Here is a 27,621-nt window from a genome sequence, read left to right as displayed (position 1 = left end):
TCCATTCCCCATTTTTTTCTTCTTATCTCTGAATCATGGCCAGGATTACTATGCTTAAGAGGCACCTAAAGAAATGTGAGTTGAAATCCAATCCAGTGTTGTAGCCTGTGCAACAATGAAGGCACAATAATATTGGATCCAGATGACAGTGGGTTGGGATGAATAGTCTGCTTACACTGCTTATACTGCCATACCTTTTACTCAGTGAGGTTAGCAGAAGATGCTCTGATTTTGCAAGTTTTAAATAGCATTAACTAATTCTCTGAAATTAGTCTAGCTATGACAGAGTTTGAAAGATGAGATTGACACGACAAATAAAGCACATTTCCTGCCTTGATGAACTAACAGCAGAAGTTAGACAAAGTGAGTAACAAGAAAGGGCACATATTTAGGTGGCACCAGGGCCAACATCTGGACACAAACCTAAGAGCCAATAAATTTCCTTCACTAGAACAGCTTAAACATGGTTTCTTAGTGAGCCTGCCATCAACATAAGTACTGTAGTATTTCATCCAGTCAAGACTCTTCAAAGATACTGAACAATTAGGATTAGGAGAGTTCTCTGATCTCATGACTGGCATGAAGAAAAAGTCCATTAAATACAACTGGTAGTGCCAAGAGCAAATAACACCTACCTGGTGTAATGGTGCTGTTACACCTAGTACTGCACCTGATTGTAGCAAATGGAAAACAAGCCACCCCTGTTTATAAGCTCCATATACAGGGATGACTAGCCCTGATTTTCAGGAGGTTCTTACCATTCTTGAAACCCACATTTGAAAGGCAAGGCAAACGATCATGTCAATGATGATAAAAATGGTTACACCAGGACTAGTTCCTTCTGCCAGAGATGAAACAACCAGTAAAAGCAGGACCTAGGTAATCACTGGTGATGAAAAAAGGCAGGAGGGACATCAGCTTTTCACTAACAGCAGGGTAAGTTACAGTATTTTTCAGTGTATGCATTTAAACATTACGAATCAGCATTTGCTGTAAAATTAAGTAAAAGCCCACCTTCACTGTGTTTTGCTGCAGTTGATGCTTGACTGCTGAAGGTAATACACTGACCTAATAGCTTTGTGTTTTCCTTTGGTGCACTATTTATGCCCACAGGACTGTATAATTTTGGAAACTAAGCACTTAATTTGGAAAATAATTAAAACTGAAAGAAATCATCTGAGTCAGAAGTCAAGTCATGAACTAGTGGTATCTTTGGTAAATTCCCATATTGCCTTAGTGTTGCTTGTAAATTTCCCTATTAAGAAATTTAATTCCATTGTTTGGATTCCAGAGGAAGATATACAACCATAGGTTGCATCTTTTGTGGAAGTGAAACAGGCCACATGAGAAGGACAGGATGTAAATGTAAAGTCATACTTCTTGGACTAAACTATGTAGACAAGCCTCTAAAGATCGATTAATCTTTGAAATGACAACCTGAAAAAGCTATCAGCAGATCACAGCTCAGCTCTGTAAGGGCATTTAGAAATACTTAGCACAAACTGTCTGCTGAAGAGTCTTTAACACTACACTTCCATTTACTTCTTTCCTTGTTTTTACACTGCCAGGATTAGGACAGGATTATTTTTGTGAGAGGGTATAAAATAGAATTCAGCAAATACACAGGGAATATACAGGCATAGAGAGGAGTATGAGACTGGGGAGATGATTCAAGAAATACTGCATCCAGCTCTGGCAACCACAGTTCAAAAGAACAGTGAGAAATTGAATGAGTGTACAGATGCTCCTAAGACAGAAGAGGTGGAGCAGAACAGAGAACTAAGGTGCAATGAAGAATTTGTGTCCTGTGGAACACAGTACAAGTCAGACTAGATACATAGAATGGTGCAGCCTGAACTTCAGCTAAATGATCCTTCTTCAGAAGAATCAATTTGTATTTGATGTGTATGAAACATTTTTTTTCAGTTGATTCATAAATTACCAGAAGAAATCTGGAATTTAAAAGTCACTGAAATAGATTATGGAATTTGTAAAAATGAAAATGGAAGTAGCATGAATATGGAAAGATGAGATGAAAAACATACACATACACATTTCTCGCATATGTGAAGAAAGAAACAGAATGAAGAAAAAAATCAAATTAAAGCCATATACAAATATTCAAGGAATTTATTTGCCATAGAGGATTACTCTTGTAGCAGCAATGTAGAAAATTATTTATGGACTTCTCTTAAAAAAGATGGAAGCTGAATAAAAGGATGAGAAACTGAGACATCTGGACTTCTCTTATTCAAAGACTTATATTGACACTTTTAATTGCTGTCCTGAGATGCTGGAGAAAAAAAAATTAAAAACCCGAATGCAAAAGCTTCTCTTTGTCCCTTCATTTTCCTTTGTAATTCCTCACTTACAGTTTTGTCCTGGTAAGTGTATTTCTCATGTGAAACCAGTTGCACACAGATGATCAGAGAATAGCTCTTAACAGTTCCTAGTTCCAAGAATCCAGGCTTGTTTCTGTTTAGTAAACAGTGTCTGGGGTCTGCAGGGGTAGAAACACTCAGACATCTGGTTTTTTTGAAATGGAAAAATGAAGCGTGAGGAAATAATGAAGTACAGACTTCCTTAATAGCTGGGAGCAGCAGGACATTCCAGCATCATTAACTCTTTCATTAACCTGCCGGCTCACTCCTACAGACATTCCCATGTCTGTGACTCAAATCCATTTTTCTTGTTAGTCTACTTCTTTCAAGAGCTGCCATTGAGACTTAACAGTAGGTTTCATACAATAATAAAGACACCAAACAAGCAAGTAATTGTACACATGAGTTGGAACAGAGAACAGCAAAAAGAACTGAGTACTTGGATGAATTAAACTTTCCATGCTATTAACAACCAGGAAAAAACTTCAGTTACTACACTGAGGCTTATTAGATCACAACCTTAGTGAGTAGAAAGGGGGAAAAAGGTTCGCTAATTACAGCTGAATACAATACAGCCTCCTCTGCAATCTCCATTCTGAAGCATCTCAAATGCTAGAGTAAACTAAACTACTTTTGTGAGGCTTCAGAAAGTATAGTTTGTTTCTGTCCCTGGCAATGATTAACTGATGGATCTATCCATTCTAGAAGCACTAAAACTTTAGCAACAGATTTCACCCCAAGGGCAGCTATTGTTCTATTAACTCTTAAGAAGGGAGCAGTCGCTAAGTTGTAAACTATGCCATTGCTGCAGACTAGCTCAGCAACACAAATACTTTGTACTTCAGTCACAATTCAGCAAAAGTGAGACTTCTTATCTACTCAGAATTTTTTCTTACTGCTCAGAACATTTAAAGAGCAGAGATAATTGATATCTGTTTCTAAAAGCTTGTCTTCTACTGGTAATACAAAACCATATTAAAAAGAATATCAGTGAGGCATATATGAAGACTAACAAAGCCTGGCAGATCTCCACCCACTAAAACAGTAGATACAAAACTCCTAAAAATATTTTGTTACTGCTATTAAAATTGTGACATGAAAAAATCCCTATTCAAGACTATTGTGTTAAGCACAGAAAGTGAAAAAGAGTACAGGATAAGTAGGAAATAAAGTAACTACAAAATAATACCATGCTTAGCAGTTGAGTAGACACACTAACCACTGCATAAGAAAAGGTGTTAGGAATAACAAAACAACCCCCTACTTAAGTAAATCATCACATACACTCAGAAGAAATTAATTGTGTCCCTGTAATAAAGTTAATTGGTTGATTGCAAATATCAGTCTACCAAACCACCTGTTTCACCTACAAAGGGCATGTGGCAGACATGACAGCAATGTTTTTGTCTCTACATTTCTGCCTGAAGAACTGGAAGCTTTAAGGTTTGATTTGCTTCAAGCTATTCACATCAAGTTTCTCCTCTAGGAGAAATAATTCTGTTTTTATCAGCTGGATAGTTAGCTAAATATTTTGACACAGGTCATAAACACCAGTTAGCTCCTCATTCATCTAGCACTAAAATGAAAATACACATGGATAATCGTGCATGAAATGTTAGTTAAAAATTATATTAAAAGATGGACAAAGTTGTGAAAGCTATGCCTCAGAATTAAACACCTGAAATTTACCTATGATATAAAAATCTACAAGCACTGGGTGATTTCACATAAGGTGTTACTGTGCACATGGCGACGTGTCATGTAAATATGATCTAAAACTAGAATCAACTTTGTGATGTTTTTTCCTCTCCTCTGTACAATCCTTTGCCTTTTGGTTTCAAAAGCTGAGCATCCAATTGTGGGGAAAAAAAAAAGGTCAGAATTCAGAATTAGAGAATATAGAGGCAAAATAAAAATATTAAGTCTCAGGTAGTAATATTATGCCACACAGACAAGCACTTTGAAGCATGGATCTCCACTATTAAAAAATAACAAAACAACCCAACCAAGACACCCAAACCCTTTCTTTCCTTCTGGCTCTAGGATATTCTTGTTACTCTTGACTGCACAGTTTGAGTTTCAGTCTGTTGAGAAATGCCTGCCAGCAAGAATCTTAGAGGAAGAAGAATTTGGTTTGAATATACTGAGAAGTTAGGGTTTATTTCCTGGCTGAAAGATTCACCATCTACAAAACCTGAGCGCTGTCCCATAGGTTTGCCATGCTTTTGAATTAAAGTAACAACACAACTTTGTGCTCCAATGTTCCTTCCTCTTTCTTTTTTTTTTTTTTAGCACACCTTCAAGATGAGTTTTATACTTCAAGCCTCAAAGTACAATGGAGAAATAGAAATGTGAGGGTAAAGAACTTCCTCCTAAATAGAGAATAATCTGGATAAATACAGAAACAAGTAAGTGCCAGCTGGAAACTGGCACTTTCTAGTCTTTCTATACCACAGGCTGTATGTGGCATGTAGGCATCTAGATCTTTCTGCAGACAAGAGCCTTGTGACTTTGGTCCCATTTTTCACTTTTCTTCTGTAAATATTGCATTCATTTGCATTGCCAACAATTCCAGGTATTTTATGGTAAGCGATTACTGAGTATGCAAACCAAATCACCCCCACAGTCAAACCTTTTCACAAGGCAACTTCAAAAGATAGTATCAGCTTGGGGCTGAAAACTCCTGGGGATAGAATAAACAAAACATAAAATGGGACATTGAACAGGACATCATGAAAAAGTGATAGCAGTCAAGATACAGTTTTTACACAAGCTTGGTAAAGTCCTAAACTTGAAAGACTTGAGAAGAATAAAGACAGCAATGTGGAAGTAGGCACTGTGTTTCAGAAGGGAACCAAATTAAGATACATATCCTCTAAATCCCAAATTATATTTCTGGTCCAACTTTCAAGAACTATAGAATTTTACCTCCTAACACACATCGGAAACCATCCCCACGATAACCTGCCTTGCAGTGGCAGCTGAAGGACCCAGGAGTGTTGTAGCAGAAAGCATCTGGATGACAGTGGCCCTGTTGACATTCATCTACATCTGTAAAAGAAAAGATCAATCTCAGGTGACTGTTCCTTCTGATGGACAAATCAGAGTGATGAAATAAAGTACAAACCTGTCACATTTTCAGACTCCTATTTTAGGGTATCTGATTAGACATACAGACAGTTCTTTGGAAATACATCTAGTACAGAAATACAAGGGAGATAAAAAAAGGGGCTGAAGAAGGGGAAGGGGAAGCATGCCTGTATTTTAGGTTCTCTGACTCAGCAAATCCCAGGATTGTCCTATTCCAAAGGGCAATAAACATTATTAACTCACACAGTATTTTAGACATACATGTCCATATTTCCTGAAGAAATGACAACATAGCAAGAGAAGTAGGACTTGGCTAGCCATGTTTCCAATATGTAATTAGGTAAAGCTCCCCCACTGCACTCAGACTGACATGAAACAGAATGCAATTTTTTTACATAATCAGAGCATTTTGTTTCACCATGTTTGTAACTTAAACCAATACAGCGCAAACAGTTGCAGCGGACAAAGATCTGCAGCTGCAACTACTGCAATTCCTGCAGTTATCTCATCTTGGACCTTCCATAGACCAAACATTGAAGAGTAAATTCAAAAGCGAGAGGAGGAAAAGAGAAATGCTTAATAAAAATTCCTGTCTGAGGGAGTCAGACTATGAAATCTCCTACTTGAAATGACAAGTAGCTATAGGACACAGCAAAGACCAGCCCAGCAGTGCAATGCAGAGTATAAAAGTCCCACAATAAATGGTGCTACTCACCCTCACAGGCTCGCCCATCTCCGGAGAAGCCAGGGAGGCAGGTGCAGATGTAGGCAGACCCTCCGGTGTACACACACTGAGCACGCTGAGGAATGTCACAGTTGTGTGTGCCCCTCTGGCAGTGGTTTACCTCATGCTCCACAGCTGCGGGTTAAATGTATAAGAGGGGAGATGAAAATCTTTCCTTCACAAAGTCTAAGCCTCATAGTAAGTTCATACAAGAGAACAACATCTGTGAACGATTACAGAAGAGAAAGGAAACAAGGAACTGAGGGATTTTTGCTCTGGGGATTGGGATTTCTTTTTTTTTTTTTTTTTTTTTTTTTTTTTTTTTTTTTTTTTTTTTCTGAAATCTCCCCTTTCAGTGGTGTTAGATCTTATTAATGTTTTACAATGAATTGACTGTCCAGACTTCACAGGTGCTTGTTAATTTAGAATGGGGCAGAAAAGCTACTATAGTGACAGATCCCAATATCCATATCAGCTTTGGTTGTGAAAAGGAGTCCTGAATGAAGAAATGTAAGGCATCTCACAGAGCTAACTCACATGTTAGCTAAGTGGCCAGTTCACTGCACTGGGAATTATTTAGATGACCTGCTACACTAACCTAGTACTGACCCAGGGCTGCCGTCATTTGGCAACAAATAGGAGCTGTGACTCACTCAATGGGAGATAAACACATTTGTCAACTACTGGAGAGATCTGGGACCAGACCTGCAGCTTTTCATAACTCTCTCATGTTGACAGCTGTGCTCTGAAAGCACTGCACTACTTTGCACATAAATTGTTTTGGAAGTTGCTGGAGCTCTGCCTATTCTTACCTATAACGTCAGAGAGCAGGGAAGGAAACCATGGTACTTGAAATAGGAAGAAGTAAAATACTACAAAAATTCCGGGCCTGAAAAAAGGGTGTCCAGTGTGTACAACTAGGAATGGAGTTCCAGCTGCTCTAACAGAGGCTCCTGTAACACTGAGGCTGTCTTTACACAACTATGACAAGGATTTGAAAGGGGCCCAAGACAAGAGTCTACAATGTTCATTTCATCACAGCACACAGATGGAAACTACCACAGCGTCAGCAGGGAAATAACAAAAATCTTCTATCAGAGCCATATCTGAAAACACTAATTTTTTTCTGTTTCTCTGGAGGAAATGACATCATTGTTAGATTCATTAATATCTTTATTTGATGAAGTAAGTTTTTGATTAAAAAGAAATTCATTAAGAACAGTATTATAAACACGCAAGTTAAGAGTTAGAGCTCAAAGGGAGTCTCCAAACCTTTCTGTTTCTCATCCTACAAATAGGAGGACAAGATTTATTTACAACTCTCCTAAAAAGCTACCCAGTGAATCACAGAGCTGGTATGAAAAAAAGTGCTGGTTCCAAAAAAGCTGAGTCAGAACTGGTATCCCAGAGCGACTTGCAAAAGCATAGAGGGCTGCTGTTGCCCCTTCTGGGGTTCAAATTCTCTGTAGGGTATAAGACCCTCTACTGTGAAAAGATTACCATGACATTTATTTTCAGTCTGTTGTGAAACTAGAGTTTATCTTTCCTCTCTTCAGCCTTAAAAATGTAATTTGTTTTTGGCTGAACGAAGGAATCAAACTGAAATCCTTCAAGCTGGGCAAGGAATTACTTAGCACTTGCTAAAAGTGGAACATCAGCTTCATGGGAAAGTGGTAGAGTGAAGCTGGTGAGGTCATGGCTGGAGGGAAGAATGTTCCCTTTCAGGTCCAAGTCACAAAAGTACAGTGTTGAACATAATGGAAGGAACATAAAGCTGCTCTTCCACATCTCACCCTATTCCTTCCAGTGGCCTTGCTAGAAGGAGCTGCTTTTTCTGACTGTTCTGCAAGAAAGAGAATTAGGGTGCACTGTGACTTAGGGAACAGACATGAATTGTAATTCTTACTGGAGCAAAGAAATTTGGCTTGTGATAGAGTGTAATACACAGCATGCAAAGTCATAAACTCAAGGAAAGTAATGCAACACTCTGCTGTAAGATGAAGGCTCCTCACTCTTTCCTGAAGAACAGTCTTCGCTATAATGAGTAACAACCTGGATGCATTAGCTGATCAAAGGGTAGCTAAACTTCCACCACAAAGCTGTCACAAGCAAAAAATCCTCGGCTGTTATCATTCCTTTCCAAAAGAAAGAGGAACTTCCAGCCGTACTGGTAGTATAAAGCTTCCAGCCATACTGGAAGAGTGTGTATAGATTTTTTTTTTTTTGTACAGAATTACTGTTAGATTGCAAAGATAAATTCTAACAAGAAAAAAAAAATATCTCCATCCCATCCTGACATTTGCAGTTCTAGAGTCATTATTCCTTTTTTTGTTATTTGTCATTATCCCTCTTCTATCTACCATTTGTGGGTTCCTTTTTCCAAAAGGAATTTCTACAACTTGAGTGAAAAACAGGGCAAAAAGGAAAAAGAAAAGATAACCCTTGTTAGGACAACCTTAGTCTAGCAAATACAGATTAACTCAGGCTTCCTCCAGAAAAAAGTTTTTAAATTACAGGAAAATAAACTAGTTTAGTGACAACTACTGAATTTAATATTTAATGGTCCATTAAAAATGAGCTAAGAGCCAAATTGCAAATATTTTAACAGTGAAGTGATCTGCAGCTACAACTCTTTTTCATCATGATAAATTATCACTTTAGAATAAGTCTGCAATAGCCAAGACACACTGGTTTAGAGCTGTGCACTATTTTGTCCAAGGGATGAATTTGTAATTGAAATCTCATCTGTTAAATTGAACTCTGGATTAGACATAAGAAGCAAAACACCCAAACAGTCAAAAGCACAGCACTTAGAAAATGCAGAAAAACCTGGTAATCATGAGCTGCAGCACAAACTCCTGAACTCCACTCACGCTAAAAATCAGCACAGATCATGAAGCACTGTTTTCCATCCATGCGAGATATCACAGCCCAAAGGCTGGTGGGAAATGCTTTCCAGAAACATGAAACTCACCAACACAAGTCCGCCCATCTGCTGCAAACTGGTATCCCCCAACACACTCACAGCGGTATGTTCCCGGCTGGTTGTTGCAGTCTGCATTGCTGCCACACAGCCCTGGCTGCTCTGAACACTCATCAATATCTAGGGTATTAATAGGATCTTGGTTATTACAAAAATGCATTTAATATGGATGCCAGAAAAACAGAAAGTGGGGAACTCTAGGTTAATAGCAGTCTTCTGTACTTAGGCCATGCCTTGGATAGACCATACCTCTTAAGAGATATTAATAACCTGAAAATAGGTTTTTGAGGTAACTGTGCCCTCAGCTAATCTGCACCAAAAAGAAGAAAAGAAACCAGGAGAAGTTCTATCATGGAGTAATAAGGGGATGCCACAGGAAATTGCAGAAGAAAGAGAAGCCAAAGAAAATGCAACCATAGGTGATCAGAAGCAATGAGAACTACCAGGGGAGCGTGAACTCTAGGAAAAGCTTCCCCTTTCATTATCCATAGACATCTCTAATCCACTGCTGCCCAACTCAGAGCATCAGAGGACTGGAAGGGACAGAGTGATGCCACCATTTTCATTAGCAAATTGATAAAGGGTTGGAGTGGAAGGAGAGTTGAGCTTTGTGTTTTAAAAGCCCCCCAAATTTTTTTAGGTAATAGGGATGACACATTTCATTAACACACACTTTCACCTCTTGAAAACAAGTATTAGTGCTATGATTTGATTGCAAGGCAAAAAACCAAATACACTATGAATACAGAGCTAGAATGAACTGGGAAATATGAGTCTTTTGGAACAGAAATGGATTTTCAAGGTAGATAGTGAAAAAGATGATTTCAACGAATTGCACATATCTGTGCTCTGTCTGCATGTGCATTTCCTATTTCTCATCTCCCTTGAGAACTTTTAACCTAGTTGACTCATTTTAACCAGAACTTGCATTACAGTAAATTTCTCACAACTAAATTCCCACATATTTTATAAAAAGATGAACTGGGTGGGAAAGATGCTTTGCAAGATATGAAAACATACTCTTCAAGACAGTCAAACTTGCTTACTTTGATTATTGAGATACATAGCCCAGCTACCATCTAACCTTAAAATCAGCCTCTTAGGGCAGTTCATTTTGCTGCAATGGCTAGTTCTGAGGGTCAATATACCCCAAGGGAAATAAATTCTACATTAGCTTTCATTTTGCAATGTATTGAAGTGTTTTGATACCATAACAAACGTTTCCGTCCCCACGGAAGCCAATAGAACATTCACAGAAGAAACGATTCCCAGTTCCCGGACGGCATACGGCGTTGGTGTCACAGTTATGAGTGCCAGTGTAGCAAGGATTCCGGTTAATATCAGCAGAACCATCTGGCAAGAGAGACCATATTTAGCCTTGATGACTCTGCCCAAGTAATAGCACCCAGTTAAGGCCACGAAGGAGGTTGCTCATAACACACATTAAACAAGGAAACATGTTTTTTGCATCAGGAAGAAAGGGCCTTGCAGGTGATATCTTACATATGTATTTAATAGAACCTGTATTCCTTGTTACTTTTACAGAGGACTACTGAATTTAAAAACAGACACAAAAACCTCTCTAAAGAACAAAACAGAAAGAAAATTCATTTTCCAGTCACTGACACAAGACTCAAAACATGATTCCTTTATTCATTTAATTAGCAGAACTTTATTTTGTAACAAACAGAAGTGAGCACAGCCTGGTATTATACTCGTCTGGTGTGCATTTTCAAATTGTCTCTTTGCTTCCTTTCTGACATTAGTGGAAGCTTGGACAGCTCATCTAAAAAAATACCTTTCAAAAGCAGCCTACAATGCAAAGATAAAATGCTATGTTTCAAGATAAATTATAGAAACTCATCCATGGTAAATCTCATTCCCCTCTTTTGCTCTCTTCTCTGACAGTGTCCCCTCCAAAAAAATTAATAGAGGAACTACAAATTAGGTAAAGATAAACAACACACTCTATGCATCCAAGTGTGAATATATTCAAGGTGGTGTATTGAGAGTATTTCAAGGAATTAGACATAAACCCCACTAAATTTCAATAACACAGCATCACTTAAATACTCTTTCTCAAGCAAAAATACAAATTTTCAACAATTCAATTTCTCTCCTTCACTGGTGGATCTGGACTGCTACTAAATAATGAAATTAATTCATGTAACTCATTAACAACCATCTAGGACAGGCTAAAAAAAATTGATGACTGCTCTTAATTGCTTACAAAAGAGAAAAAGCAAAATTTGCAATTGATACGTACCACTGATGGGGCCGATGGAATTGCTCATGGCGTATCGCAGGATTTGCTCATCCCTGTTGTACAGGACAAACACGCTGTCCACTGAGAGCTGCTGAGTGGCAGGAGCAGAATGGGGGGAGTCATCGTGGATGCATTCATCAAAGGAGATGGTCTGGCGCCACTGATAGGCACCCGTGTACGTCGAAGCCACTCCATCCCTTTCTGGCTCTGTCACCGTGTACTCCCTCGAGGACGATGAAGTGATCACTGCAACATGACAGCAAACACACTGATCAGAACAGAGACCGAAAGCACCCTGTCAAATGCTATCTTGTAGACTTAGGATGCAGTCTGTGTAGTGCAAATTGGAATTTCAAAGGCTAGAAGCTGTGAAAGGGGATGTATTTCCATGCAAAGGAACGAGCACTGGAGTACACTTACTCTGTTCTCAGCGATCACAGCTTTTAGAAATGAGTCATTTGATTTATTTTGACATATTTAAAAATTTTAACTTTACTTTGTGGATTTCCAAGTAATGAAAGGAAAATTCAACTCAGCAAACTCAGAGATTCCTTTAGGTTCCTTTTTAGATCTCCAAGCTAAGGACAGTCATCTCACCAGCCAAACTACACCCACTTTTTAGTTCATTGTAGGCTATTGGCCTTGGATTTTAGCAGAGCTCTGAAGAAGCTACATGTCTGAGAGCTCCTGCATGCTTCACAACAGTTTTCTATACCGGGAAAAATTGTGAACAAAACTCTTCAAAAAGATCTGGGCTTGTGATCCTCCCACCGACAGAAAGGTCCTCAGAACACCAGTATCCTTTGTCTGGACACCAGAACACACCTATATCAATCCACTTGCAGCAGCTGGCTAAAGCTGGAGTTCTGCTAAGTCCATTAGATACGCCATAGGACAGTAGATTTGCAGCTGTTTGAGTCCTGGTAAATCAAATCCAGCCTGAAGGACACCTGCCTCCAGCCTCTGACTTTACCTCCATGGGAATGGCATTTCAGCCAAGTAGACAACTGTTCTGTAGAGCAGACACTGCCCTAACTCTCAAGTTGTTCAGCACAAAGCAGAAGCTTCCTGCTGCTTCCACTTCCTCCTCCTCCTCCCAGTCCAAAACAACAGGCAAAGCACAAGCAGGTTCATCACTGGCTACCAAACTCAGACATTAGTGAAAATAAGGCAGTGACAATGTAACCACACCATTTTCTAGCTCTATCAACCGAAAGTGCACCCTTGGAGAAAAGTGCAGTATTTCCAGAATTCACGTGCATGCAGGTGCACCACAGGCTGCTTCATCTGTAGTATTCATCTCTGATAGCTGGGCTGGCTGGCCAGCAGAAACACTCCAGCCTCACTTCTCCACTTTCTGTATTGAAACACTCGTAACTTCATCCAAGAAGAGGAAAGCAAAATAATTAAGCAAAACAAGATTTCCCTGTAAATGGTGAATGAAGAATTGTTCTCTTAGGAAACCTAGGATCTGTGATAAAGGAATTGAGAGAGAGGAGTACTGAAGAGACAATGTAGGACACTGATAAGGGAATTAAGAGGTAATTTCCAGTTGGTTGTTAAAATTCAGCTCAAATAATACTGATAAATGCTTGCAGAGTCATTGTAATGAAGTTTGCATAGTGGTAATCAATGGGTTTAGTCGCATCAAAGATCACAGCTCACTTAATGATATTACCACAAAAAGCTATACACTAGTACAGGACTAAAGGGCTGTGGACTTACAAAGAAAACCTTTACCCCTTGTACACTGCCATCAACAGCATAAAAAAAAAGGTCAGCAAAAAGGGAAATCAAGAGTGTTTTGCAAACACCAGTCTGGAGAAAGTTAAACTTGTATTTTTTTTATGAAAATATTAGAAATATTTGCATTGTCCCACTCAAAATCCACCTTCTTTTGAAACCTCTTCCTAAGAGGTAAGACACAACTTTCTAAAAGTCAAAGAGTCCTAAATACACTTGTTAAAAAGGTAATAAAAGAATATTTTTCAGATTGTCTTAGTCTCTGCTTCGTGCACTTTCTCATAATTTCATTCTTATGGAACCTTACCAGAACTAGAAGTGTGATAGAGTTCAGTGTATGGTTCTATATGGACTGATGCCCCAGATGGGATCTCAGGTATTCTGCCCTCCATTTCTGTGCTGATGGTGAGGTGACCATGCTCATCAATGCCACTGAACTTCTGCTTTACAACCAGCTTCTCATTGTTGCCAAGAAAAGTTACTTCTGTTTGCCGTGTAAACTCACCACCTAAAGAAAGATAGTTAGTTTAACACTAAACTTAATAGAGGTTTCCAATTCCTTCTATTCCAAATATTGCTTCTAGCAGATAAAAGATAAATTACAATTGTCTGCAAGTTTTGATGTAGCACAATTGCTAATGTCTTGTGTTTCTAGTGAAATAACTTTCAAAGGTATATAACATACTTGGATACTGCAAGCAAATTTTTTTAAGCACTGCACATGATAAATCACAAATCCCTGCCCTGAGGGAGTGGGGGTTTAATAAGATTAAAAAGAAGTTCTGACTAAGCTAATAGCAGTGGACCTTATCCTACCATTTAAAAGGAGATTTTAGAGAAAATTTCCATTAGGAGTAGAGAGAGTTAAAAAAAAAATTAAAAATCCAGTACATCTGTTCCCAAATCAAAACCAAATGAAATGTATGTTGTAAATTCCAGAGCAAGCTTCAAACATACCAAATCCAAGAAAATCCCAAACCAAAAAGTTGTGTTCAACTAAATTCATATTACAAGTCTGTAAAGGATCAAACTTTCAAAAGAAACACGTGTTCTGCTAGAACAAATTGAATCTACAGCTTGAATTCACAGCAGCACAACCAATCAGATTTGGCCTTAATCTCTTATGAAAAGCTCCAATTGTGAGCAGGGGCTGCCCTCAAACTAGCTAACAGAGTCATTTGCATGTCATGCAGCAGCTGTTTCTGTAAAGTTAATTAACAAGATTTAACAAGTTAAATCTCTTGAAGATGTAGGAGAAGCTTTTTTTAGTAACTATGTACACTTTAGTAACAACCCCCCCAACAGATCTTTTTAATAATCTCTTTCTTGAAGAGAAACTGGCCAAGCCAATCTTCTCTCTAACACACTTTGTTGTTGTACACTGACAGTAAATTAAAAGGTCCATTGTCTGTACATTGTAGACAAGAAAAATGGTGAGAAATTTGATTTCAAAAAAACATTTTGCAGCTCTGAATAGATGAGTATTTTCACCCTATATTGATTCTAAATACAGATTTGTTTTCTATCAAGACAGAGGAAAGCACAGCAATTTCGAACATTATTTTAATTTAGAAGTTACCTGTAATACTGAATCCATTTTTATATCCTTGCTGTTCCACAGCAAACATCCATCCTATGATACCTCCAATAGAGGCAAGAGGTAGTAAAGAATACCCCAAAGTCTCTGGGATTGTGCTGATAGCAGTGTAGGCACGCCCTTGGTTCATCACAACGTAGGAGTGGAGATCAGTGTTCTCAAATACAACTGGGACAGGGTTGTTTCCTACAAAGATTCTTCCTCTGACCTTGCCGTTGACTCTCTGAGGAGAACCTGGCAAATCAATACAACGTATCAGAACCAAATAACAGTTTTCTCATACTCTCCAAGGAACATGTCCAGAGTGTTCACAATGTTCAGTGCTTAGTGCCGAAATAAATGGCAAACAAATACTCAGAGTTCAGACAAGAAATTGCCATGTGCTCACTTGCTTATGTAGACACAAGCAAGTGTGGCGTCTTACGTGGATGATTAAATGGCCAAATTTGCCTGAAGAGATGCTCTTTATCCTCATTGAAAGTTCTGTCTGCAAAGACAACTTCATAACACTGTTACAGTGTATCTGACAGTAAGTGGCAGACAAACTTCTTAAGATCACACTTCATATCAATACGCACTGAATGTAAATTTGTTTATTCCCTATGATGAGACTAGTGCCATTAGGCATTAGAATAATTTACCTGTTATTCTAATCTATTACATTTCTTGGCTCTGAACTATTGGCCATTTTGAAGACTGTCAGTGTTATACAGAAGAAGTTATTTTGGATTGCTAATTTTCTCCTGTTTATAATTTCCTACATGGAAGTTTAAATTTCATTATCATCAGATCCTTCTTTTCTTTCTATGGAAAATCCAATTTTATGAACTGAATACAAAGTATTAGATTTTGCTTTCCTGGTTTACAAAACATAGTCTTGCAGTAAACTATTTGAATTGTTGAAACACATCTGTACTCTGAGCCTAATCACTACGAGGATTACAAGTGTATACATAAGAAATTCCTTTATGGATTTTACACGGGAACAAAGTTTAAATGGGTATTTAACAGAAATCTGGCAGATCACCCTTTAGTAAAGCAGCTTAAGAATCAAAGAGGAGCCATGCTCTTTGGTTCAACGATCAAAGTTAATTTGTTCATCACTTTGAACTGTCCATTTCTAGAGTGAAGACCATATCAGACTATAACACGTTGGAACTTCATGACTAATCCTAGGAAATACCACTGGATGTTATATTTTCTTTTAAATTATGTCAGTTACAGAAGAAGTCTATTTTTTCTGGAAAGTCACATTAAAATGCATAAAGCCTATAACTGACCACCCAAAATAATTTGCTTCACTCAAAAAAACATGTTAAAAAGTAGAGCTCACTGATTCAAATGCCTTTCCCTACATCTCAGTGATAAGTCTTTCAAAAATTTTTTATCAGGTCATTTTTGGAATTGAATACAGGTCACCTCATTCAAGAACTCAATATGTAATTGTTGCTTATGTATCTCAATTTCAAACCAGTTACCTTCTGCTACACACTGTCTGCCATTTCCTTTGTAACCAGCAATACAACTGCAACAAAACCCGTTGGGATAATCCTTGCAAATAGCATGAACAGAGCACTGGTGACGGTTGTTAGCACAGGTCTCTTGGACATCTGTGTGGTAGCGAAACACTGTGGAAAATAAGACCAGACATTTATATTTCATGCAATTACTGAGGTATTCACATATCCCTGGGCTAGTTTAAAAGTATCTCTGGACTCACTTGATCAGATTTTCATTTTCTGTTTAAGGAAAGCAAACTATTGCAATTGATATTGGCTAACCTTGCAATATGCAGACAACTTTCTCCTATTTTGCAGTAAGCCTCAGGGCTTCAGCTGTTTAATTATTTAGTTAGAAAACTGTTCAATTCTATGGACTTCAGCAGATCTATATTAACACAGATCAGTTAAAATTCCTGTCAAAGCTAAACACATAATTTTAATTTGTCCTTGTTTCTGAAACAAAACAAAAAGAGGACTTTTTAACTTTAGAACAAAACATATCAGTACAGTACCCAGGACCATGCAGCAACTGATGCACCCTATAATCCTAACTGTTTTACCCTGTTATTTAATGGAGATAGCAATTCTCACAGCTGCTTCAAGAAACAATTAACATCTGGGCAGTCAGTCACACTACTCTGAAATTTCTAGAAACACTTTATTAGAACTTAGAATTGCTAATTCCACCCTTCTAAGACTTGAGGCCATGAAACCCTAGCCAAAAAATGTTATGACAGCTTCTATTCCTTACCTTTATTAAATCATCAGTATTCATTAACACATCTGAGAAAGGTCTGTGAGCTTGACTAGGGAACTAGTTTACTAGACTGGCAAAAACTGCATCTGAGGTGACATCCAAATTAACCACCTCAATAAATCACACAAACTTATGACATGTGTCCAGATTTTCAGATATTAAGCTAATGCAAAGGAAACATTGTTTCTTTGGTAATTCAATTTCTTTCACATGTCTTTTTTGCAGCCTGTCCAAGTAAGAAGAAGCTAAACAAAAGACCTTACCTATTCCAGTTTCATCAAATTCTTCCACATCTATGACTTGAGGTGGTTGTGGGGGGAACTGCTGGATCCGAAACTGGCGAGGTGGAGCTTTTGCTGTCGGGAAATTTTGAGGATTGTAAAAAGACTCAGTTGAAGGTGTTCCGGTTACATCTTGGTATGAAGTCAGAAAGTCTTCTGCAGCTAACTGAGGAACACTGTATGTGACAAGGTGCTGATCCTCTTCAGTGCCGTCTGTGCTACTTGTGATATACTGTTGTGTTATTTCAGTGGAACCATAGTCAGACATAAAGGGCTTAGAAGTCATCTCCTGGTCTTCTTCATTGGGCTCTACGCTCTCCAAAATATTGCTGATTTTGGCAGACACAATACTGTCAGACGAACTACCAATCTCGAACACCCAGACGCCCTGCTTCCCAGCATTGCTGCCTCTGTCAAAGAGAAGCACATGCCAAATAAAGCAAGTTGTGTGGTATTTCTCGCCTATGCACAACGTTATCCTTCACTGCAAAGCGTCAGGACAAAACTGTCTGATTATCTTACCTACATTACATACTTACCTACAGGTACAGTTTATTCAGCTGTAGAACAATCCTGACAGTTTGGGTAACATTTTTTTTCTCCTCACCCAGAGCTCTGTTGAGAATTTCTAACTTTCTTGTCTCCAAAGAAGACGAGAACAGAAGGAGATTTTAAGGCCACAGAGATCTTGCTAGCACTTACCACCTTCTAACTCATTCCCCTTCCTGCTAGTTCACTCTTTCTTTCAAAAACACAAACACACAAGAACAACCTGCCCAGGACAGATTATGAAGAGTTGAAGTCTAAGTGGTACTGCTTATAGAAGAACTAAGTATACTGGAATTCCTACCAGTAACAATGGCAATATGGACTTTCAACAAATTACACCAAAGTCCTCAACAGGGTGGATATTTATCAGTGGCAGATCTTGTAACTTCTCATGCAATGGCTAATGGGATCTTATTAGTTCTCATTGATTCATGCTATGATTAAGAAAACCATGGAACTCTGATGTTTTCTTGAGGAGTTTAAAAAAAGAAAAAAGCATACTTGTACAGGTTTCTAATGCTGTCTTCATCATCAGCAATGACATTGTAGGATCCTGGCTTTTCCCAAAAGTAGTAGTTTGCAGAGGCTTGACTAAAGCCAACAATAGCAGGAGTATTTTCATCGCCATTCTTGGAGTATGTGCTATAGAACTGCAAGCTATCTTCTGGATAAAGGAAAATAGCATAGGAACTGGAATCTGAAGAGGCTAAGACAGCCTGGAATGTGTTTCTCTGTGGAAAAAAAAATTAACACACATTACTCACATCAAAATAGTTAAGAAATAGTTGGGTTTTTTTTCTTTTTAAACGCAAAATTAAAATCACAATTTTCATTAAAAAGAAAAAAATATCAAAAGTAAATTAAGTCTGTAGGAAATAGTCAGATAGGCTGCCCAAAGCATAACAATTTTAAATGCCATAGTGCTATAGGATGCGATTTCATTTCCTTAAAATAACAGAAGTGATGTGCTAGACTAAATAAAAAATTCTGTAAACAGAATGTTTGAAGTTCAAGTTTCATGTTGCCCAAGTCATTTCCCACAGGAACACTCCTGCCTACTGTAGGAACCCCTGGGACAGCACCTCAGACATCAGCTGTTCATTGCTATCAGGGTGCAGTATTGTTACTGTAAACACAAGGCTTGTGCCAAGTTCAGCAAAAGAAATTAGATGTTGACATGAAAAGATGTGCTAAGTAATGTTCTCATCAACTTTGATAACTATAATACAAACTTTATAATCAACTTTGATAATAATATACAAAGTTACACATCCTTGCAGGATAGTGATTTGTGAATAATAATAAAAATAACCTTTAGCTGTTTCTTAACCCAATACTAGCTACAAAACATGAGCTTTTTCTGAATGCAATATCATCTGTTCAAAATGGGCTTAAGATCCTACTAGTCCATATAGTTATCTGATTTTACAGAGCTTGATGTCAAAATTACTTAAGAGTCTTCTGAAAAATGCAAACCAGCAGGATTACATTTCACAGAGGGACGTCAGGATATTCTGGTTCAGTTATTATCACAACACATATAACATTCAAAGTAAGAGTCATTAGGAAACACAACTAAATCAGTGATGTAGTTTCAAGCATTATCTTTTGAATTAATAAAACATTATTAAAATAAATCTCAAGTAAAAGTTCTGGAAACTCTTATTTTTCTGCAGTCTTTTCAATGATGATATACATTCTTAGGTCTGCAGAATTCATTAAACACACAGAACTTCAAGCCTTCAAAGCAAAAGCTTACAGTGTTACACTTTAGCTGAGCATGTGTCCATCATGACTTAAAGGTCAGATTAACATTCACCTTTTCTTCCAAAGCATGATCTTCTCCTGGCTCCTGGAAAGGAGCCACAAGCTTCCAGGTAACAATAACGACACTGCTGGGATCAAAATCAGTCTCAGGAAAGCCTCTTTTGATATAGTCTGATGCAAGTTGCAAGACATCTGAGGAGGAATCTTCTCTGTAGTACACATTTCCACGTCCATCTGTTGTGTCCAGGTCAGCCATAAAAGGAGCAATAGCCCCAAAACTCACTGGGAATTGACCAAGGTATTTTTCTTCACTTGAGGGTTCATTCACTGCAATAATTCCATTAGTGGTAACCTAATAAAAAATGAAAATTATAACACAAATACTGTTTATACAACTGTCTCCCACACACGTGCTCCAGATCACAATATTTTAATTTTAATTCCAAAAGAAATTGAATCAAAAGTCAGTTTTGTATTTAAAAAGTAACTGTGTTTTTTTAAGCTTGTTGTTTTTTAATTCCATGTCACGAGTCCTGAGATTTTGCTTGCCCAAAATCAGAGGTCAGCTGTACAGATAGAAGAGTCTTTTTTCCTGGATAAATATTTTAACTATTTAAATTTCAGAAACCTATTGTCTCTTCTAATAGGGACATACATAACCTTCCCACCAATGCTTCAGAAGCTGATAGAATTTCTGAGCCAAGAATTAATTCACACATAGATGCCAACCCAAAAAAACTGCTCCATGCTTATATGTCCTAACAGCCTGGGTGAAAGTCCTTTGGGAAGACATACAGATTTCTCTTTGCCTGGCCAGGACTGCTTTAGTAATCACTTCATTACAGCCGCCCTCCTGGGAACTTCTCTGCTACTGTGCAAGGATTACAAGCTGCTGCTTACTCTGAAGACATGCTGTGAGCACAGAGCACAGCTCTTATACCAGAGGCTATGGAGCCTAAGAGACAGAATTTCCACAGCAGATATTGGCCACCCTATAAATTCCTTTACAGCTGAGTGCCCTGACACAGTCTGATAGGAAAATGGGTCTAATACTTGAAGGGGCTTGGGGGAAGGAATTTACATAAGTGAAATTCTTGGTCTGCAAATGCATAGGCACTGGCTCAGGGAGATGCAACCCATCAGTGAGATGAGGATTCACAGTCAGCCACCTCTGACTAAAACTGAGATAAATACCTACATACATAGGTGCTAGGGCACATCCAAGAGGGACAGCCAAACTCCACTGGCAAACCAGAGCAGCCTCTCACACACACAAGCAATGAGCAAGACTGCACGTGTCAGGCCTTGAGGCTGTGCACAAAGTACTCACACACAGCTTTTTGTGCCCGGCCCTTCCACCAGCTGTGTTTGGCACTGACTCAGCCACATACAAATCCACCTCCAAGTCTTGGACTACCTGCTAACAGGACACATCTGACTACCTGCAGGCAGCCAGATGCTCACTCTATAGCTGCTGCCACATACACAAGGGACTCAAAATGGGACAGAGGTCCCAGAACTGTCACTATAAGCTATGAAATTAAAACTGCAATCTCCCACAGATTTATCTCACTCAAAGGAATTCTTGTAAGTCCAAGAAGAACAAACTGTTGCTGGATCTTTTTACACAGTTAAGTTCATGTCAACATGATATAATCTTTACAAATGCCTAGAAGTGGGTCAGAATGGCTGCTGACTCAAACTCCAAGGCCACCTAGCCCAGTAGCCTGCCAGCTTAGAGATTCAGCAAAAGAAGGAGACATGCACATACTTCTCCAGTGAGCCTCCAACTGCATCCACCTCAAGGGATTCCCTATGGTTTGACTGTTTTTCCTCAGCAGATGTCTTTCTCATATTTGTTGAGTCTTCCCTTAACACATACAAACTCTATGCATCCACAAAATCCCTTAAAAAGGAACTCCATGAATTTGTGACTCAGGTCTCTCCTACTTTTGTTTGTTTTCAGTCTGGCTTCCACCTTAATTTGATGGCCCTAATTTTTGTATTGGGACATACAAATCCTACCCTGTCTCTCCCACTATGTAATTCCTCCTCCAGAATGAAGACCCCCAGCCTACTCATGCACTCCCTGTCTAAGAGCTGTTCTGTGTCTTTGATCACTCTTGTTGTCTCCACATATTTCTTCACGTTTTCCACTCAAATTTGTAAACAAGGAGGCCAGTAGAAGGTCACACTTATTCTTCACAGAGAAACTGTGGTCTGTGCAAGCCCGTCAAGGATGCTGGCTACTTGTGCCTTGGCAACATCTTTAAAATCTGGACTACCACTGCTGCTACACACAGTAAATCAGAAAAGAAGTGTAGTATGATCATGATACAAATCACTCCTCCATACACAAGAAACACCTATACCTTGAACTCTCCTTTGGCTATCCAGAGGGTCAGAGCATGTCCCCTGACACAGGCCAGTGGTCAGTCAGCTTGGTGTATAACTGGATAATGCTTATCACAAACCATTAGCTAAACCTGGCAAATAGTTCCCACATATATCAGAATTTATTTTAAAAGTGGCTTGACATATGCTGACTGTATTTTCTGCAGATGTACAATTTCATCAGCAGCTAGAGTGTAAAATACTAAAAAGTTAAGGTCACTCACCTAAAAAAATAGGTGAGTTGGCTTTATGCATGAACAGTATATCTAAGGTATATAAGCAGTAAATAATCTGTGCAAACATGTTGGGAAAGCAGGTCATGTTAGAAAGGGGGAGAAGAAGCTGCATATTGTGAAAATTTTCATACTACTCATCCATGACTTGACAGTGGCCACAGACTCAAAGGTGAGCTATGAATCTGAGGAATAAACAACTAAAACGACAGCATGGGCTACCTATTTACAGACCCTACAACTAGAGTTGGACATGTAAGAGAAATCTACTCTAGAAAAGTTCCCAGAACTCCTACAACATCTGTACACTAGAAAATGCTTCATATTCCTGTAAAGCAAAGCTAAAACATGACCTGAAAATAAAAACCCACCAATTATACTATACCACTGGAAGACAGGATGGAGAGTGGTGGACATTAAGGTCTGTTTGCTAAGAACTTTTAACAAAGAGATGCACTCCCTCTTTAAAGTCATCAATTTAGTGGAAGTTTTCCTTCTGCTTTCTTACATTTTTTGTACACAAACAGACCTACTCTCGCATAAATCCTCTTGTGAGAGATGACTGGAGTTTGAAGTATTTTAAACAAATTCCATGCTGTTCATCAGATCTGGTGTATGTAGATTTTACAGCTTCATGATCCCTCATTTATGGCAGAGATTAAAATAGCATTAAGAGAAAATACAATCAGGTACTGCAGAATAAAGAAGAAGCCAGAAGAAATAGCTCTCCTTTTTTCACCTCTTAGTGACACGCATCTAGCTATTTCTTTCCTATTTGCTAAAAAATTTAATGTAAGAAGCAGATTTATTAAGGAGATGCAAACCCCATTTTTTAAAGAAAGTTTTTAAGTGAGACAGTTCAGTTTTTAATGTTAAGGGAATGTTTCTATGACCCAGAAAACATTTACAAGCCATCACATGAAAATAAATAAACAAGCTGCTCAATTTGTGCAGTGATTTTTAAGGCAAAAAAAGAAACTCATGAATAACAAAAAAAATGTTTTTAGCTTTCAGGTTCAACAATACATTTATATTGACAAAGACAGTGAATACTCCTTGAACTTCACCCTGCGTCTTTCAAGGTCACAAACATAGGTTTAAGTGTGAATCCCAGAATAAAGAGAAGTAATTTGGGGTAAGTACTGGGTTTCATCAAAGCATCATTCTTGTCAAAAGGGAAAGGGGGGAAAAGAGGGCCTCAGGTGGGCGTTGTCTAAAGACAAGCTCTAGAGTAGTCTTTCCTTTTAGGGTATAACACTATTTAAATTGACAGGAACTAACACAGATGTATTTTTAGCATGTTAAACTTCTGGATTACACACATAGTTGACATACATTTGTGGTTTGTAGCAGAACCAATAACACACATACACAATTATATATAGGTCCGCCTTGAAAACCAAGTGAGAAGAAGAATTCAAAGTAAGGAGTATTTCTGTCAAAAGAAAAATTGTGTCTCTGTGTGTACAAAAAAAATTAAAGTTTCTAACAAATGAGGCACTTTTCCCCTGTTCAATGACTAGGCATTTTATGGACTTGAATATTTCTGCATTAAAAGTGTTTAGAAAAATTGAATTTATTTTATAACTAAGTGACAGTTGACTTAAAAGAACAAAGCTTTCCAATACAAACATGACCAACTATTAATTTAAGAAGTTAATAAAAGTAAGGATTAAAAAAATTGAACCAAGCTTGCATTAGAGGTTTCTCCATTCTTTTCTAAATGGAGGTAACCCTTAATCCTTCAATTTTTCCACACCAGTGGGTTTTAGTGTAAATGGAAAAAGCCTTAATAGAAGTGTGCTATTAAAACAAATAGAATAGTACGGGTTAGTGATAGAGTTCAACGCTATAAATCTTACATACAAAAGCACCATATTGAAGATTACAATATGTGAAAGTCTGTTTCCACTTATATGAAATAAAAGTGCTCTCTTCTGTCTATGAGAGAAGATTTTGTTGCCAGGGATTTTATGACAACTTGGTACTAAACAATCACTTCACAGAATGCCTTGCCTTTCTATTCATGTGTACAGCTAACTTAAACAACTCAGCTTCTCAACTGTTAAAAAAGATAGAAAGAGAACCCACATAAAATTGCTACATAAAATTATGTGCACTAATTGTTAATTGTATCAGCTTGATAATATGTACTACCAACACAGAAACTCCAGCCAAGCAAGATCGTAGAGCTTCATAAAGACACATTGCAAAAACACAATAAAAGTGTGCAATGTGAAAATGCATTAAAAACTGCTCAGCACATTTCCTTAACAGGTAAACTTCTCTCTCTATCCCCATGAAGTTTGTACTGTGCTTTTGTTCTGCAATACTTGTGCCAGATTCAGTGCAAGAAAAAGCTGCTGCACAGTGTATAGACTGATACTGAAATGCTATTCATTAAAACTGCCTAATCTTAGTAATGAGAAATGCTGGCAGAGCCCTGGAAGTGATTTGGAAATAGACTCTATATGGGTATTCTTTCAAAAACTAATTAGAACCGTTCCTGTTTGAGAGCGGGGCAAGTCACAGGATCATTAAACTAATCAATTTACTGCTCTTTGAAAATTCTGTTCTGTTTCATGTCATGTTACCTGACATGCTGCTTGTTATCTCTGCCTTCTCTGTGGCTGAATATACAGTCCACTATCTTTCCAGAATATGTTTGTGCTTTTAAAAGTGTATTTTTTACTTGGTTTGACTAATCAGTGACCAAATTAGAGTACAGAAGGCAAGACAATGAACTAAGGGTCAAACTGAAGTCTGAACTCCACTTAATACTTCATCTCAGTCAACTTCAGTGAACAACACTTGTTTTCCACACAAGCATAACCCAAATCCCTCAAAATTTTAGATTTCAGATATGATGTCAGGATTTATCTAAGTAGTGGCAGTATGGACAATGAAAAGGAGTGTAACATCAGTGTCAGCACTAATACACCTCAGTGTAGCACAAGCAAGTTATATCTTCAGTGAATACCCATGAAACAGACTCAAGTGCATGGGAACTACATCAAATTTTGAATGACTGCAATCACGTGGAGCTCTAGTTTCTCAAGAGTGTCCATGTATGTTAATCCACTGAGTTGCCTCTTAGATCCATGATACGAAACCACACTGCTTTATCTGGCCAGGGAGGTGAGATTACATTTACCAGATTAATACACTAAACCCATTGTGCCTTCCCTACCAAAACCTTTCTAAGCACGCTACTCAACATGTTCAATTGCTAGCCTAGATGGGGCTTAAGAGGCAATGATAAAGTGTGCAGTACCCTTGCAGTGCTCTGAAGGCATGCTGCCATTTTAAACTGTTCTCCTTATGGCTGCTTTTGAGCAGCTCTGCCCCAGACAATCTGTTTTCAATCCCACCTACAAATACTGAACACCCTTCATCAGCTATAAATATGCACACACCACTCTGGGATGCAGATTCAGCTGTGAGACACGCACACAAGGCTGAGATGTGCTTGCAGCCCAAAGCCTGCAATTACTATAGATATGGACTTCCTCCTCTTTGATCACTCTTACTGTCTCCACATATTTCCTCAACCTTTTCCACTCTATAAATTTGTAAACAAGGAGGCCACACATATTCTTCACAGAGAAATTATGGCCTGTGCAAGACCATCAAGGATGCTTTAAGAGACTCTTAAAGCAACGAAACCTGAGAGTGCCCAAGACATTAAGGAACAGAAAGGTCTCCCAGTGCTTAGAAGTGCAAGTCTTCGACAGGTTAGGCTGCTGGTTAGACATCGCATTTCAGTTTTGTGGCTCTGGCATGCCGAAACACACAAAGCAGACCACAACGAGGATGTTTCTGAGCTGAACACTCTGTATGGAGTGCAGAAAACGCCTGGGGATGGCATTCACTCCGGCTAATCGATGGCTATTTCTTTGCGCTTCTACTATCTATTGCATTGTCTCCCAGCGGAGGCTGTGCACCTCGAAGAATCTGCCCCGGCCATAGTGTGAGAAGGGAATTAACGAGGTCCCGATACCTGACTGGACACAACTGGAACAATTAAGCTCTTTGGACCGACCTCTGACCTCGGCACTCACACAACCCACACGGAACCCACAAGCACCACCGCGCACCCGCCCAAAGCTCCCCGAGGAGTCCCCAGGAGCGGTTCCGACCCGCCGGCAGCCGAAGGGGGCCCCACACTCACATAGAGGGAGCGCACGGCCGCGCCGTAGAAGCGCAGCGCCGTGCTCAGCTCCAGCGCCGCCGAGTGCACATCGTCCCCGGGCTCCAGCGCGGCATCGCCGCGGTCCTCGCCGTGGGGCAGCAGCGCCAGCCGCTCTGCGGGCAGCGCCAGGACGGGCAGCGCCAGGGCCAGCAGCGCCCAGCGCGGACAGCTAGGCGGGGCGCGCATCCCGACGGCTCCCGGCGGCTCCCGGCGCTCCGGCAGCGCCGTCCCGCCGCTATAAGCGCGGGCAGCGGGGCCGAGGGAGCGGGGGGGCCGCGGCCAATGGCAGCGCGGGGCGGGCGGAACAGCGGCCCCGGGACCCCCGCGGCCGATCCCACAGCCCGAACGGGACTCAGCAGCGGGATCGGCCGCGGGGGTCACTGCCGGCCCGGGGCTTCGCCCGCGGGAGCAAAGCGGGGTCCGCGCAGCCCGCGGGGATCGACTCTCGGAGCGCTCTGGGGGCCGGGGGTGGGGACGCTCAGCCGCTTTCGGGATCAGTGTCGCTTGTGGGGCGCGAAACGAAGTCGGTCCGGGGTCATAGGCATCCGGCAGATGCTTTCTAAGCACCACGACTCTCCGCCAGGGCCAGTGGGGTTTCTGCGTTAGTTTGGAAAATGTGTGCTCAAAGTGACTCCAGCAGCTGCAGTACTTCCCAACAGCCAGAGCCCCGAGACCAAATACCAAAATCAACATGAAACAAAAATATGGATCCCCATGCTGTCTTCTGAAATAATTTTGATACCAGGTGCTCACTGTCGGAGGAAATGAATAAATACATTGGAACGCACTTCATAAATTAACACCATCCATGTCAAAATTGCATTTGGTTGTAAAATAAAACTGAAAAGTAAATAAAACAAATCTGCAAACAAAAAATTACTGCTGATATGAAATACAGAGAAAATAAATATGGTAAATATAAATATATTACTTCTGGCTATGTCTTTTTGTTTTATAGCGCAGTCCTGCTCCCTTGGAACACTGAGAAGCAACTGAAGAATGGTTGTATTTAATATATTTTTCCGAAAGCTTCAATGTGAGGACAGCAGTGTTTAAGGATTAAATCTTGGGCAGATATGTCCATAGAATGTTTCCAGCAGATAATCATCTGAGGAAAGGCAGGCAAAATGCTACCTACATTCTTTTTGCATGGCTTTTTATT

The 27,621-nt window shown here is 39.4% G+C and overlaps 1 protein-coding gene across 1 annotated transcript in view; it reads right to left on the bottom strand.

Annotated features, from left to right (window-relative positions):
* Nucleotides 1-27,347, bottom strand: part of NID1 (nidogen 1) — a 44,048-nt gene extending 16,701 nt beyond the window's left edge. Inside the window, exons 1-12 of the mRNA XM_038132235.1 lie at nucleotides 26,439-27,347; nucleotides 19,693-19,992; nucleotides 18,375-18,604; nucleotides 17,307-17,734; nucleotides 16,263-16,412; nucleotides 14,767-15,018; nucleotides 13,495-13,695; nucleotides 11,445-11,690; nucleotides 10,388-10,531; nucleotides 9,170-9,298; nucleotides 6,187-6,330; nucleotides 5,310-5,432 (exon numbers count right to left, since the gene is read on the bottom strand). Coding sequence (XP_037988163.1) covers nucleotides 5,310-5,432; nucleotides 6,187-6,330; nucleotides 9,170-9,298; nucleotides 10,388-10,531; nucleotides 11,445-11,690; nucleotides 13,495-13,695; nucleotides 14,767-15,018; nucleotides 16,263-16,412; nucleotides 17,307-17,734; nucleotides 18,375-18,604; nucleotides 19,693-19,992; nucleotides 26,439-27,152 — 3,061 coding nt within the window. The 5' untranslated portion in view covers nucleotides 27,153-27,347. The remainder of the gene's footprint in view (nucleotides 1-5,309; nucleotides 5,433-6,186; nucleotides 6,331-9,169; nucleotides 9,299-10,387; nucleotides 10,532-11,444; nucleotides 11,691-13,494; nucleotides 13,696-14,766; nucleotides 15,019-16,262; nucleotides 16,413-17,306; nucleotides 17,735-18,374; nucleotides 18,605-19,692; nucleotides 19,993-26,438) is intronic.
* Nucleotides 27,348-27,621: the final 274 nt, after the last annotated feature.

This window comes from Motacilla alba, chromosome 3, assembly GCF_015832195.1.
Source record: "Motacilla alba alba isolate MOTALB_02 chromosome 3, Motacilla_alba_V1.0_pri, whole genome shotgun sequence".
In the NCBI taxonomy this organism is placed as follows: Eukaryota; Metazoa; Chordata; class Aves; order Passeriformes; family Motacillidae; genus Motacilla; species Motacilla alba.
This window is presented reverse-complemented; position numbering and strand designations above follow the sequence as displayed.